Raw genomic sequence first — 16601 nt, 5'->3', positions numbered from 1 at the left:
TGTCTGTGTGCTTTCATCAGTAATTTTCTTTCTTTTTTTTTTTTAATCAGTAATTTTCAAACTGAGATTCTTGAGCATCTGAAGATATATATGCTTAACATTTAATTATTTATTTATTTTTAATTTTTTAAAAATTTATATTCAGCGTAACAGTATTCATTGTTTTTGTACCACAACCAGTGCTGCATGCAATCCGTGCCCTCTCTATTACCCACCACCTGGTTCCCCCAATATGCTTAACATTTTGAGCTTTTAAAGATTTTTATCTGAACCTTGAAGGATCAATGGTTAGTAATTCTTGCTGTTTTAAAATTCTACGTTCCATATTTGCATGACAACTGAGGACATTCAACCACTAGTCCTGGAGCATCCTAGGAAACAGTAATATTAGTTACAATAACCAGTCATTACCAACTACATAACTTAGTGGCACACACAGAACATCATTCAGTTTTCTAAACAATCCTAGGAGTACTATAAAGGTTATATAATTTAAGGTTGCATAGTTGGTGAAGGACAGGGTATCTATCCGACCCTAGAGCCCAATCACTTGATGACTATTAATTTAGTTACACAACAAAAATTTACTAAGGAACTACTTACTATGTGCCAGGATGTGCTAAGTGATAGGTATGGGGTTCACGAAACGTATTTTTCCTATTTCAAATTCTCTGTGAAGGGTCAGTTTTTTCTTCCTCCTAACTTCCAATTTGCTGCAGACCAGTATTTTTGTTTAAGAAATTAAAAACATTGTAGCAATGTCAAATTGTTACAAAATTGTCCTGTCAGTTTTGTTTTCATCTCTCCATGGGTTGGTACCAAAGAGTATGCAGACCAGCTCCTCCTGCAGAACTCTGTGGCACTGCTCTACTGGCAGACCATATGAGGGGACTCTGGGGAGGACAACTGTGGGTGGATGATGAAGTAGAACGATACTTCTGACAATGGTGGCTTCTCTGTGGGGAGCAAGAACCTCCTAAAAGGGTGTAATTGAAGCCAATACTATACTATATGTTAACTAACTAGAACTGAAATAAAAACGGAAAAAAAAAAAAAGGTATAGTTAAGTATTTTAGGTCAGAGTCTGCCTAAGGAGTACGCATGAAAAAGAGGTGGCAGAATGGGGGCTGCGGATTGAGCAGAGAGTGAGGTCACATTATGGTCTAACTTTATAAAAATCTGACCATTTTCCTGGTGAAGATTGGGTACTACTACTTGCTTCCTCTGTAACTCTAGTTGGAATACTAATTATAAAAGCTTATGGAAATTTATTTACATGTTTTCTTTCCTCACCACCCAGCAAACAACTGGATCGTATCAGGCAGTGGGATGCTTAAGACCTAGCAAGCACTTTAATAGTATCCTAATTGATACAGTACCATAGAGCTGCTGAAAATTCTTTCAAAGCAAATGACTCATGGGTTATCTGCACCATTATTTTATCATGGAAAGCAGAGAACTGATCACATACACAAAAACACTTACTGAAATCTAAAATACATTAGTGTACTTTCTTTTAAGAGTAATAAATACCACTAACTTTAAGATTAAAAAAAATTTTTTTTTGAAGATTTTATATGCCTGAGATAGAGCGAGAGTGAGCGAGAGAGTGCACAAGCAGTGGGGAGTGTCAGGCAGCTGGAGAAGCAGGCTCCCTGCTGAGCAAGAAGCCAATGTGGGACTCTATCCCAGGACCCTGGGATCATGAACTGAGCTGAAGGCAGACACTTAACCTACTGAGCAACTCAAGTGCTCCGAGATTTTAAAATTTATGAAGTTTTTTTTTAGGGGTGCCTGGCTGGCTCATCAGTAGAGCATGCAACTCTTGATCTTGGAGTCATGAGTTCAAGACCCCACTGGGTCAAGACCTACTTGAAGCAAAAACAAACAAAAAAATACATTCCTTTTTAGAAGACAGATTACCCAGCAATAAGCTTCGAGGTTTGCCAAAACTTGTATTGGATTAAATTTCTGAAAGCATCTTATAGCTACTTCCATCTTAAAGCATCTGAATAGGTTATGGTCACAACATTCAAAATTTTAAACTTTAAACTGCACTCTATCACTGTTAGACGCAGAACTACATTGTTTTCCTGAAATTGTGGTTTATTGTAATCTTAATCCATTTTCTCAAAGACCATTCAACACATTTATACTATTCCAGTAATTACCATGCTAACCAGAAAAACAAATAAACACTTTATTAAGAATTAAATGAGGGTATGGAATGTGATACAGTACAAGTAAGACACCCAAGATGGATATAATAGTACTACTCACACAAAGTTAAATCTCACTTCAAAAAAAAAAAAAGAAAAAGAAAAAAAAGCAAAATCACAAGACAAAAGAAAAAGCAATTCCATCATTATAAAGTAAGATATTCATGCAAAAACTCCAAAAAAAATCCTCCAAACCACCCCCAACCCCCCGAAACAGCCAACAAACAAAAAGCTATCTGAAAATATTGCCATGCTAACATATTAACCACAATGTAATCATTCATAGGAAAACAACACAGTAATTAAGCAATGGATTAGATGAAACAACACAGGCTACAGTCATAAACTCAGAGACCTGATGACTTTACATGATAACCAATTCCAGATTCACTTACAAGGGGCGTGTTATGGGGTCAAAGTTGGGAGATATGGTCATGTAAATATAAATTCCATTAACTCATCTCATTATCTTCTAATTATAAAACCTGGATGATTCCAGAATCTGAAAAATTATATAAAATTTGGCATACTTCATTTGTGTTCCAAGAAATTACTTCAGGATCATAATTGCAATTATTAGAGAGCTGTATAAAAGCACTTCAAGGTCAGGAATATGATCACAATTTACATCATAGAAACAACTCCAGATATGCATTTAGTCTGATTAACTCTTACTTAGGACAAGAAACATGATTTTCTAGCACTTTATGTACAAGTTACTGCAAAGAGCCAGGTAATTTAGAGATGGGGTAAAATGTAAAACAAAAGTGAACTGGTACAGAGAGTGAAGGGGAACACTGTCACTTACAGAGACTTAAGTCGGTAAAAACCTGCCTTGCCTCTTGAGGCAGCTAGAGTCAACAAATACACTGCTCTAATTCATGTCTCTGGGCCAAGAAGCTTTAGCTGATTTCATGGAAAACACAGTTTTCCTTTAGAAAACAGGAATGGCATTTTACGGGACAGCACTTCCCTCCACAGCTGCCCAACAGGCCTGTCACCATATAGTGCACACACACAGCGTATTTCCAAGTGACTGTGAATGTCACAATGAAGCTATCCAGGACCAGGAAGCACCGTGTTACAGCACCTGCCCATGAAGATGACCTGGAGAGAAGTGAGACACTTATATTTGTTTCATGGTTCTGGGTTCAGCTTACCTATGGTGTACAGATTGACTGTAATAGTGAGACCAAGGAAGAAGAACAAGAAAAAAATACTTAGGACAAAAAAAATGACCCCCTCTCATTTCCTTTTTTTCCCCTTTCAATTTAGGGTAATTAGAACAGAAATTATTCAGGATTCCTCTTCCTACCTCTGAAATGTACCTTCCTATTTACACTCGACAAAAAGAATCCTGTAATTAATTGCTCAGTGGCAGGATGCAGCCTCTGAAATAAAAAAGCACTTGCTCTTTCACAAAATGAAATGAGAAAATTTTCCAATGTGAAACCCAGAGTTTGAGGCCAGTAAAGAAGTGTCTTTAATCATCAGGACGTTCATTGAGCTCTTTGGAATGTGTCTTATACATAAAAGGTAATCACAAATTAAATCCCCAGAGTCTTCATGAAGTAAGTTCTTCAATGGGAAAGATTTCTAATGAGAGATAAATGCTTCCATCAGCTAATTAAATCTGATAAATCAATCTTTCCCAACTGACAAAGTCTTTGCTAACAGCTCAACCATAGCCTCTGGAATCAGATGTTAAGTTCACTCAGTCATGATGATGCAAGATGAAATACAGATGTGCAGTACGTATGAAAAAATGTGTAAACCGCTGCAGTTCTGAAACAGTAGATTTATATTACAAAGCAATGTAAATAAATACTGGGCTAGTACAAAAGCTCTTATTTACAGTTTTACAAATGAAATTGTATTCAGTGTAAATGCTGTGTTTTAAAGAACACAGTGCTGTATTAGTAAAATGAGTTCTGTGGAGGGGATTACAGTTTCTGTTAGAATCAATGCATAACCTATAAAAGATTCAAGTTAACTTTGTTTATAACTTAGTACAGACAAACCCAGTTTAACCTGGAATGGCATCTGTTAAAGTGCTGAAAAACAGGAAATATTTAGAAAACACTGTACATTATTAAAGCTTTATCAAGTCAGAACGTTAAACTTCTTTCACATTTGTTATCCTTCTGTCACAGGCTTGTGGACAAGATGGTATTTCTCAGCGAAGGAGTAGAACTTAAGAGGCCACCAGCTGCTTAGATGATTTTATTAGGTTCAGTGGATTTAGCTTCCTAAAACAACTATTTATCCATCAACCATACCTTCAGGCCTCATAATCTGGTAAGTAATTAAATATTCAGGATAAGCCTGGAAGAGAAAGATTAATTTAAATGTTGGTAAACAAATTTTTTGAAAGGTGATTTTACCATAAGAATTCCTAATCTTTAGAGAAGAGGTTCTAAATTAATGTGTGGATCAGACTCCTCTTTGGGCATTTTCTTAAAACATCCTTATCTTAATTCCAAACCCTCTTAGGTTCCGAATCAGCAGGTCTAGGATGAATCCTAAGCATGTGGTTTTTTAAAATTTCTTTTCTTTTTTTAAAAAAGATATTATTTATTTATTTGACAGACAGAGATCACAAGTAGGCAGACAGGGAGGCAGAGAGAGAGGGGGAAGCAGGCTCCCTGCTGAGCAGAGAGCCCAAGGCAGGACTCGATCCCAGGACCCTGAGATCAACACCTGAGCCGAAGGCAGAGGCTTTAACCCACTGAGCCATCCAGGTATCCATGTTTGTTTTTAATAACTGAGGAGATCCTGGTACGTATCCTCAGTTCAGAACACTGCTCTAGAGATGCTTCTGACTGCATCTGTGTCACTAAGAGCAGGAGAGAATTGTATGTTTCTCTGCTACGGACAGGTTAACTACTAAATACAAGATTCTGATTAATTATATTTTATGGAAGGTTAAAAAACGGAAAAAAGATCCACCAAAATTGGCAAAATCTGAATAAAGTCTGTAAGATGATATTCTATCAGTGTTATCTTCCCAATGTTGATAATTTTAAAAGAGAATGTCCTTGTTTTTGGGAAATACACATTGAACCATTTAAGGCTACACAGCAAGCCTACAATGTCCTCTCAAGCAGGTCAGGAGAAAAATCTGTATTCATACAAACGAGGGAGAATGATAAAATATTAACATTGGGAAAATCGGGGCAAAGGGTATATGGGAATTCTCTATTATTTTTGCTACTTTTCCATGAATCTGAAATTATTTCCAAATAGAAGTTAAAAAAAAAAAACCCAGCCCAGTTCTTAAGGCAATATGCCTTGTCAATTTAAGAGAGTAGTAAGAAGAGTTTATTAAAGTATGGCTCTAAATCATTCTGAAGATGAACAAATAAAACTGAATTACCTGTTCTCCTCTGTAAATAACATACTCAGCTAATGCTAGACCGTTCACGCTGGGTCGACCAGTGACTGAGTGATGTCCTGGAGGAGAATGTGCCATTTTCATTGCACTGAACTGCAGGAAAGACTTTCCCAAGGTTACCCGGCAAAAGAGCAGCTGCCTGTAACATGAAAAGATCTCCCTGACGACAAGGCAGTACACGGCAGTTTTATTTCTGTACAGTGCGTAAGCTTTTTAGTGTATTTATACAGAGTTGTTGGTTATTTCATCCTTAAAAGAACTTTGCAGGAATGTCTTCTACTCTCATTAATGAATTTGCCACTTTAATTCTTATTTTAACTATATAAACTGAAAATGTAACAACTTCATAGAGATGGAAACTCTGCTCTCGTCGGTACCCAGAGGAAAAGCACAAACCATAGCCCAAGTGGGAAGAAGGGGATTTAGGAAGCTCCCACAAAGTAGCTTGCAAAGATGGACATCTATCCAACTAATCAAGTCTAATTGATTTTACCTTCAAAATGCATTTGAAATTCATTTTCTTAATTCTATTGCTACTGTTAAATTCAAATCACCAAAATTTTTATTTGGACTGGGAATAATGGCCTCTGAACTTCTATTTCTCCTCTAATTCCTAGCTAAACTATTTTCCATCCAAGCAACCAGTTATCTAAAAAAAAAAAACAACAACCCAACACATAAAACATTAATCAAATCACATCATTTTACTGCTTGAAACTTTGTAAAGGCTACTTAGTGTACTTGGAAGAAAACCCAAATTGCTTACAATGGCTCTAAATTCTCAAATCTTACTTCGTGTTCATTGTGCACCAGGAGCATTAATTTCCTTTCTTCACACAGGCCAACTTTCTGAACCTCACGGGCATCATACATACCACTTCCTTTACCACAGAGAATGGTACCTATTTCTGCCACTCTTAACTACGACTCATTTTTTTAGGTTTCAGCTAAAATGTTAATTCTTCAAATAGTTTTCCCTTATCAGAAATTTGAGGAGATTTACTCTCCCAATCCCTTCAGGTGTATGACTGACCTTCCTTATTTCCAATGAACCCTTTTTTTTAAAAAAAAGATTTTATTTATTTATTTGACAGAGAGAGATCACAAGTAGGCAGAGGCAGGCAGAGAGAGAGAGAGGAGGAAGCAGGCCCCCCGCTGAGCAGAGAGCCCGATGTGGGGCTCGATCCCAGAACCCTGGGATCATGACCCGAGCCGAAGGCAGAGGCTTTAACTCACTAAGCCACCCAGGCGCCCCTGAACCCTTTTTTTTAAAAATTACTTAATGGTTTCTCTTCTTTGTTTTTCAGAGGAGAAAAGATTTTGGTGAGCCAGTTGATTCTGTTCTCCAAAGAAGAGAGGCTACCTATACTTTTTATTCTAAATATGCTTGTTGGAAGCCTTAGCATTTCTAGTAGATTTCTATTATAGTTACGATCAGCCCTGTGGTAACCCAAACACCAAAGTCTTAAGTTAATAAATTATTTGTAGAGAACCAACCTTTCTGTTCCAAAGACAGTTTGCAAGACTGTAAAATACTACTTAATATAATCAGAACTATTTTAACTATGAGTTAAAGAGAAAGTACTCAGAACTTTCACCTCCAGATAATGTGACAGCAGAGTTCAATTTATAGACTCAAGAAATTATAAGCCTTTTAACCTCTCCAATTAATTTATGATCTAAAACAGAAGAGGATGGGAGTTCATGCCCAGAAGGGCTGACTTCAGGCGCCTACACAAGTCTAAATTTAAGGGGAAAACAAGGGTAATATAAAAAAAGACCTTGTTTTCCTCCAAGATTGCAGTTCTTTACTTGGCAACCTTTCACAATCAGCTGGGAAGACTTAAAAAAAAAAAAAAAAAAAAAATCCCAATGCCCAGAAATTGTGAGAGATTCTCTGAGGGTGGGACATCCGCATCAGTAGTTTTTAAAGCTCCCCAGGTGATACCAATGTGTCACCAAGGCTGAGAACTAGTGCTCCAGGGCTTTCTTCTAGATCATTGATCAGAAAACATCACCACCCCGGAGCTCAGCAGAAATTCAAGTTCTTGTGCTTCATCCCAGACCTACTAAATCAGCAACTGAGCAGGCAGGACTTAGGAATCTGTGTTTTAGCAAGCCCTCTAAATGATTCTCTTGTCTGCTAATGTTTGATGAAGATTGTTCTAGGCTTTTTTAAAATTTTTTTTTAAGATTTTATTTATTTATTTGACAGACAGAGATAACAAGTAGGCAGAGAGGAAGGCAGAGAGAGAGGAAGGGAAGCAGGCTCCCTGCTGAGCAAAGAGCCCGATGCAGGGGCCCAAGCCTAGAACCCTGAGGTCATTACCTGAGCCGAAGGCAGAGGCTTTAACCCGCTGAGCCACCCAGGCGCCCCGTTCTAGATTTGTATAGAAACGCCCTAACTACAGAATAAACTGCAATAATTAATTTTACTCAATTTTTCCAATGGCAAAAGATAATTTGTGCTTACCTATGAGGAGTTTATTAACAGGGGCAAGTTATCTAAATGATTTTAACAACTGAGCTATTAGACCAGGGTAACTAAAAAGTGGAGAAAGAAAGTACAAAGTAGTTATTTGATATTAATGTACTTTTTAAAAGGGATTGATGTGTTTTGTGATAACTTTTCAAGTTGTAATATCGTAAATTGAAGATTCTAGGATCCTATCACAGCAGAAGAGAGACTCCCTCATGCATTGCTATGAAATAAGTAGGCTTGGCAAGTAATGCCATTTTAGCATTTGAGTTCTGTCTATTTAAATAGGAGGAGCAGGGGTCTGGGGGGCTTAGTTGGTTAAGGGTCTGCCTTTGGCTCAGAGTCCTGCGACTGAGCTCCACATCAGGCTCCCTCATCAGCTGTGGGTCTGCTTCTCCCTCTCCTTTGTGATCTTTCTCGCATGTGCTCTCTCTTATTAAAAAAACGCCCCCTCCACAAAACTTTAAATGGGAGTGGGAGGGGCAGAGGGAGAGGGAGAGAATCTTAAGCAGCTCCACACCCAATGGAGTCTAACATGGGGCTTGAGGATCATGATTTGGGCCAGAATCAAGAGTCAGACACTTAACTGACTGAGCCATCCAGGTGCTCCTTGAATAACGTATTTTGAAAAAAATCTACACTCCTATAATATTTAAGAGACACAATAAAATCTCTCAAGTCCAAAGATACTGTCTATTCCATATTCTTTAAAACACTAGGTGTTCCAATGATTAAATGATTTAAATAGGTCAACTGCTCAGAACTGTGCTTGTCCTATACAGATTATTTAATAAATACTAGCTATAATTATAACTGGTGAGAGGGCCAAAAACAACCTGAAACATTCCTAGCTTGGATTTCTAAAGTTGTCCAAGAGGATGCCCTTCTCTCCAAATTTCAAATATGAAACCAGTTCTTACCAAATAAATGAGAACTTAAGAAATAAGAGAGAGGATCAGAGGGGAAGAGAGGAAAAAATGAAACAAGACAAACCAGAGGGGGGAGACAAACTATAAGAGACTCTTAATCATAGGAAGCAAACTGAGGATTACTGGAAGGGAAGGGGTGAGGGATGGGGTAACCGGGTCATGGACGCTGGGAAGGGTATGTGCTGTAATGAGCACTGGGTATTATATAAGATTTATGAATCACAGACCTATAACCCTGAAACAAATAATACATTATATTTAATTAACTGAATTTAAATAAACAAAATGAGAACAAGTAATTTCTTACCTGTGGCAAACATAACAAGATCTGTCTTTATGAACTGGACACCCAGTACCTCCTCCAATTCCATAAACATACTGATTGCTTTTTGAAGAGTTTTCAGCAAAATAAATCCCAGCTCCAAACATGCCACCTATGTAGGCATGCCTTTCATCGAAGCCTTTATGGATAATTGCATTCACAAAGGGAGATCCTAAAATACATGTAGGTAAGTAACAATTTAAAATTATCTTTGAAGAAAAATAAAATGAAACGTTCTTTGAAGTTAAATTCCTAAACAGACATACCTGAATACCACAATAAAGAATATAAAAAAACAAGTATAACAAGTTAACTGTCAGCTAGTTTATGCCGTTAGAATAAATAACTATTTTAGAAGACCTGCTAATACCAACTGCTGTTTCTAGTAAGGTGGTGGATGAGATGTCCAAAAAAAAAAAAAAAAAAAAAGACACGCACAGATTCAACTAGAAAAAGGAAAGATTACTTGAAATACCAATGTTAAAGTTATTAAATTCCAGACCCCAAATCCATATAAATCCAGAACCAAGAGTTTCACACAATTTACCTAATATAGCAGTGGTGAGTGCAATTAAGTCTTACACTGACACTCACATCTGTGTACATTTTTTAGGTATCAAAAGTGGCCAAAGTGGTCTTTTTTTTTTTTTTTTTAAAGATGTTATTTATTTGACAGAGAGAGAGACAGTGTGAGCACAAGCAGGGGGAGTGGCAGGCAGAGGGAGAGGGAAAAGCACCTCCCCGCTAAGCAGGGAGCCCAATGTGGGACTTGGTCCCAGGACGCCGGGATCAGGACCTGAGCCGAAGGCAGATGCTTAACTGACTGAGCCACCCAGGTACCCCTTTATTTTTTTAAAAGGACTTTATTTATTTGCCAGAGAGAGAGAGAGAAAGACAAGAAGGGGCAGTGGCAGGCAGAGGGAAAAGCACCCAGAAGGAGAATCAGGCTCCCTGCTGAGCAAGAAGCCCAATATGGGACTCTATCCAAGTATCCTGGGATCATGGCCTGAGCCAAAGGCAGACACTTAATTGACTGAGCTGTCCAGGGATCCCCAATGTGGTTTTGTCATGTTCATTCACTTCTTCTTCTTCTTCTTTTTTTTTTTTTTAAGGATTTACTTACTTGAGAGGGAGAGAGAAAGAGACCGAGCAAGTGAGCATGAGCGCATGCAGGTGTATGTGTGTGTGTGTGTGTGGGGGGGGTAATGGGGAGAGGAAGAGATAGTGTTAAGCAGACTCTGCATGAAGCTCTACATGGGGCTTGATTTCATGATCCTGAGATTATAACCTGAGCCAAAACCCAGAATTGGAGGCTTAACTGACTGCTCCACTCAGGCGCCCCTGTTCTCTTCTTTATAACTCTTCTCTCCCATCCTTCCACTTCTCTGCCTGTCATCCCATTATACCAAATTCTATCTGCAAATGTGGTGTGTTCTTTGTTCTCTGCATACTGACTACTTTCTCCCTGTTCCTTGCATGTGTGCCAAGAAGAGCTTAGCCAAAGGGAAGGAGGTAGTCATGGGAACCAGGCCAGAGAGTAGGGTGAGGGGTGGGTGCTGGGGAAAGCCAATATAACAGTTCACTGATTCATCAAGATTAGTGTCCCTGTTCATAAAAGGATGGGAAAATATGCTGAATTCCACTCTGTAGATATACTGAAGGACAGAATCACTTATTTGAATTAATTTGGAAAAACCAAAATCATTTATATTATAAAATAGATAAATCATTCATTTTATCAAGTGAGTACATAAATAAATCATACTCTGTGACAAGGGATTATCATAATGATTTTTAGGATTTCAGAATGAGAAATGTTATTTAGATATTATGTACCAATTCAGTTTGCTATAGCCACTCTTCCAAAGGATTGTGAAATTAAAATGCTGTGTTCTATAGAACTTTATAGGTCTATAAAAAATCTTCTGCAATCAAAGCCAAATAAAAAAACAGATGGGACTACTATGTGCTTGAAGACTTGATAAACACTGTATTACTATCTACATTCATCTTTGCTATAAATTTGAAAGACTGGGGTGCCTGGGTGGCTCAGTTAAGTTGGACGTCTGACCCTTGATCTCAGCTTGGGTCTTGGTCTCAGGGTTGTGGGTTCAGGCCCCACGTTGGGCTCCACACTGCTTAGAAAAAAAGAAAGACCAACCAAAATCTGTTAGTTTGCAACATAAAAAAACTCAGGAAATTTCAAAAATAAAGTTGCTCTCAATTCTACGTTAAGTTCTCTGAAAATTCCCTAAGTTCAATTATAAAAATGGCTTAAAAAAAAAAAAAAAAGATTTATTTATTTTTAAAAGTAATCTCCATCCCTAAAATGGCGCTTGAACTCAGGAAACCAAGATTAAGAAATCACTTGCTCTACTGACTGAGCCAGCCAGGCACCCTTGACTGATAATGGCTCTTTTAACACAATGAAGTTAAATGTAGTTTTTTGTTTGTTTGTTTGTTTTTTTAAAGATTTTACTTATTTATTTGAGAGAGCACAAGCAGGATGAAGGGCAGAGGGAGAAGCAGACTCCCTGCTGAGCAGGGAGCCTGATTTGGGGCTCAATTCCTGGACTCCAGGATCATGACTTGAACTGAAGGTAGCAGCTTAACGACTGAGCCACCCAAGCGACACCCCCCCCTTTTTAAAAAGGATTCTATTTACTTATTTGTAGTTTTGATACTTAGAATCAAAGGCAGAACAGGATGTATATGGTCTTCTGAGGCGATTTTCAGACCTTGTTTCATTTTACTTTTATTTTTGTGAGAGTGAGAGAGAGCGAGAGAGACTCTTAGGTAGTCTCCACACTCAGTGGAGACAGAGCCCAACTGGGGCTTGGCCTCCTGAGATCATGACCTGAGCCAAAGTGAAGAGTCCGATGCTTAATGACTGAGCCACCCAGGGGCACCTCAGACCTTGTTTTAATTTTAAGGCAATCAATTAGTTAAAAGTAAAATATACCATTTCTCAGAGTGATCGTAATATGCAGTTTTGATATAAAGAGAAGAGGAAAATATGAATAGTCAACATTTCCATTTCTATATTTTGTCCTTATGTGATCCTATTTATAAACAATACATTATAAAATATACAACTTCAAAAAAGGTTGGGAATACAAATATAAATCTAGTATTTAGAGAAATAGTATTTATTTTTAAAAAGTGGCATGAGAGAGTGGGGGCACTTGGGTGGCTCAGTGGGTTAAAGCCTCTGCCTTCAGCGCAGGTCATGATCCCAGGGTCCTGGGATCGAGCCCCACATTGGGCTCTCTGCTCAGCAGGGAGCCTGCTTCCCCCTCTCTCTCTGCCTACTTGTGATCTTGGTCAAATAAATAAATAAAATCTTAAAAAAAAAAAAAAGTGGCATGAGAAAAATAGGCTCATTTCATACATGATTAAAAAATAATGTAGGGGGCACCTGGGTGGCTCAGTGGGTTAAGCCTCTGCCTTCGGCTCAGGTCATGATCTCAGGGTCCTGAGATTGAGCCCCGCATCAGACTCTCTGCTCGGCAGGGAGCCTGCTTCCCCCTCTCTCTCTGCCTGACTCTCTGCCTACTTGTGATCTCTCTCTGTCAAATAAATAAATAAAATCTTTAAAAAAAAAAAAAAAAAAACGTAGAAGAGGATGGTAGGAGGATAGGGGAAGAAAACACTTTTTAAAAAAATTTTTTAAAGTAAGGTTTGAACTCACAACCCTGAGATGAAGAGTTGCATGCTCTCCCTACTGAGCCAGCCAGGTACCTCGGAGAAGAGGAATCTTACCATGAAACAGCATTCTTTCATTTGCATGGTTGTGGTTTTCTTCAGAAACTTCTTTTCTCCTGTGAGTGTATCTTTCCCATAATTTCTTGTTACAAACTTTCTGAATCTATAAAAAAGAAATCAGAAAAATCAAAATCTTAGTTCATAATTACTTACCTACTTGTTCATCTTAACTAAAATGGTCCACACAGCCAGTAGAGAGGCAAAAGTTTTTTCTGAAATGTAAACTATGTTTTATTTCAGTCAACTAAAAATACTTGGTCTCAAAAATAAAGACAAAAATATAGCTACATTTTGGAAATCAAAAACTTCAAAGGGAAAAAAAGCTACATATAGCCTTATGTGAAGGTCAGGAATACTGTTGACTAAAATACTTCCATTCTAATTTAGAATTATTACTAAAACATCTCCCAATCAGGTATGTGGAGTTCTATATATAAATATTAAAAAGAGACAGTTTCTTTCAACCTCCCCCTGCTTTATCTGGCTCGAAGTATCATCTTTATCTGTTATTAATTAAAAATATTTGAAATAGCCACACCAAACACCATTTTTAAGACATGTACAGAAACACAGAGATATACCCTCTACTCTTCCCTATTCTTCCAATTCCTAAAAGTTTTGTTTGGAGAACCATTAAAGATGGTCTCATTTGGAGTACTTATTATTATGATTATTTAAAAAAAAGATTATTTATTTATTTGACAGAGATCACAAGTAGCAGAGAGGTAGGCAGAGAGAGAGAGGAAGGGAAGCAGGCTCCCTGCTGAGCAGAGAGCCCGATGTGGGGCTCGATCCCAGGACCCTGGGGGATCATGACCTGAGCTGAAGGCAGAGGCTTTAACCCACTGAGCCACCCAGGCGCCCATATTTTTATTTTTCTTTTAAGATTTTATTTACTTATTTATTTATTTATTTATTTTTAAGATTTTATTTATTTATTTGACAGAGAGAGATCACAAGTAGACGGAGAGGCAGGCAGAGAGAGAGAGAGAGGGAAGCAGGCTCCCTGCTGAGCAGAGAGCCCGATGCGGGACTCGATCCCAGGACCCTGAGATCATGACCTGAGCCGAAGGCAGCGGCTTAACCCACTGAGCCACCCAGGCGCCCCAAGATTTTATTTATTTATTTGACAGAGACGGAGAAATCACAAGTAGGGAGAGCAGCAGGCAGAGAGAGGGAAAAGCAGGCTCCCACCGAGCAGAGAGCCCGACGCAAGGCTCGACCCCAGGACCCTGAGATCATGACCTGAGCCGGAGGCAGAGGCTTAACCCACTGAGCCACCCAGGCACCCCTCATTTGGAGTATTTCTAGGCTTAAAAATCATAATCCTAGAGCTGTTTCTTGGCTGTGTTTCAAGGTGTTACAGCCCCTTGCTGGTCCCAGAGCACATCTGGGCGGTGGTGGTTTTAGCCTTGGCTCAAAAAACTCAAAATACCACCACAGATGTAATCAATGAACACAACTGACACAGAGATCTCATTTATGTAAAAACAAAACAAAACAAAAAAACCCCCCAAAACCCCTCCCCCAAAAACAAAAATGAAGTTTTGTCATTGAAAAATTCATTAAATATTGCATTAAAATATCTTTTAAAATATTTTATTTATTTATTTGACAGAGATCACAAGTAGGCAGAGAGGCAGGCAGAGAGAGAGAGAAGAGGAAGCAGGCTCCCTGCTGAGCAGAGAGCCCGATTCGGGGCTCGATCCCAGGACCCTAGGATCATGACCGGAGCCAAAAGCAGAGGCTTTAACCCACTGAGCCACCCAGGCGCCCCTGCATTAAAACAGCATACCTTTTCTCAACATTTAACTACTTTGAAAATCAAAGACATATCCTCTCTCCTGCGCTCACCCTTAACAAATCTCTATACATTTTGTTACTACTTGCAGATAATGCAGACTTGACTGAAATTTGCCTGTTATATGCATAATTGTGTCTTATTAAAAATTATTATATATGTTCATGAATAGAAATCTCAAGGTGTCACTATGATATAAACTAATAAAACGGAGCTTCCAGAAGTAGGATTCCTTTACCTGAATAATGTGTGCTTTTGTTTTAAATCATCTAACGGGGGGCGCCTGGGTGGCTCAGTGGGTTAAAGCCTCTGCTTTCAGCTCAGGTCATGGTCTCAGGGTCCTGGGATCGAGCCCCGCATTGGGCTCTCTGCTCAGCAGGGAGCCTGTTTCCCCCTCTCTTTCTCTGTCTGCTTCTCTGCCTACTTGTGAACTCTCTCTCTGTCAAATAAATAAATAAAATCTTTAAAAAAAATAAATAGAATAAATCATCTAACGGTATGAACAAAGCAATCTCAATAGTTTCAGTATTCACTAACTCTAAAATATGACATCTAATATTATACTCATAATAGTTTATTATTCTTGAAACAGTAATATAAAACAGATTAAAGGTTTGATACTATTCACTTTTGAGTTTAAAATTCAGGTATTATAGGGGCACCTGGGTGGCTCAGTCGTTAAGCATCTTCCTTCGGCTCAAGTCATGATCCCAGGGTCCTGGTATCCAGCCCCATGTTGGGCTCTCTGCTCAGTGGGAAGCCTGCTTCTCCCTCCCCCTGCTTGTATTCCCTCTCTCACTGTCTCTATCAAATAAATAAATGAAATCCTTAAAAAAAATAAAGTAAAATTTAGGTATTACAAAAACATTTGCCACATTTTAATTGTCTTTAGAATTATTAAGATATATGAGCATAGCTCACAAAAATATTTATGCATCTCAAGTAGAGTGTGCATTTTTGCTTGCTGTAGTTCAAGAAAAACACAGCAAGCTGGAAAAGGCCCTGAGAAAGTCAAGAAAAAGGACTCTCATGTGAATGACTCACAACATTTTTTAAAGACTGTTTTTGGAAAAGATGAAGATATAGAAGGAGTACTACTAAAATTACAGAAAAGTGACATGTAGGGGGACTCAGAGAAACCTGGAGTAGTCTCAGGACAGATAAAAGGAAGCATGCTATAAGATGGAGACCTCCACTGAGCCACACAAAAAAATTCGGCTTTGTTATATAACAGAGTACCTTAATAGTAATTTTTATATTTAAAGTCCTAAACCTACAGGATTTATCGTTATTCCAAGATAAGGCAATATACGCTGAGCTTTAGTATGTTCAAGAGGGGCTGAATTATTCATTATGAAAACAGCACCACCACCACCAACAAAACAAAAACAGAACAAAACAAAACAACACAACAGTACAGGGATTTCTGAGACTCTCAACCTTCCAAGGATATCATCTTTCTCAAAATATCCCGATGTTATGTCAAAGACTTACTAGGCTAGAAAGATCATTATAGTCTTATGAAAGTTAATTATCATTTCAAGCTTTGAAAAACCACGGTCTCTGAAAACTTTATTTTCACTAACTTCTTACCTTGAGAATATTGTATCTGTTGAAGATCCCACCTGCATGACCTCCATCTCTGTGCTCTCGGACTGTACTTTGCATCTGGTGGAAAAAATATGTCAAATA

At 38.3% G+C, this 16601-nt stretch overlaps 1 protein-coding gene across 1 annotated transcript in view; it reads right to left on the bottom strand.

Annotated features, from left to right (window-relative positions):
* Nucleotides 1-2176: 2176 nt before the first annotated feature.
* Nucleotides 2177-16601, bottom strand: part of TNKS2 (tankyrase 2) — a 70109-nt gene continuing 55684 nt past the window's right edge. The window contains exons 23-27 of the mRNA XM_047701846.1: nt 16503-16577; nt 13106-13211; nt 9329-9515; nt 5596-5752; nt 2177-4544 (exon numbers count right to left, since the gene is read on the bottom strand). Of these exons, the coding sequence (XP_047557802.1) occupies nt 4482-4544; nt 5596-5752; nt 9329-9515; nt 13106-13211; nt 16503-16577 (588 nt within the window). The 3' untranslated portion in view covers nt 2177-4481. The remainder of the gene's footprint in view (nt 4545-5595; nt 5753-9328; nt 9516-13105; nt 13212-16502; nt 16578-16601) is intronic.

The sequence above is a fragment of the Lutra lutra genome, chromosome 14, assembly GCF_902655055.1.
Source record: "Lutra lutra chromosome 14, mLutLut1.2, whole genome shotgun sequence".
Classification (NCBI taxonomy): domain Eukaryota; kingdom Metazoa; phylum Chordata; class Mammalia; order Carnivora; family Mustelidae; genus Lutra; species Lutra lutra.
This window is presented reverse-complemented; position numbering and strand designations above follow the sequence as displayed.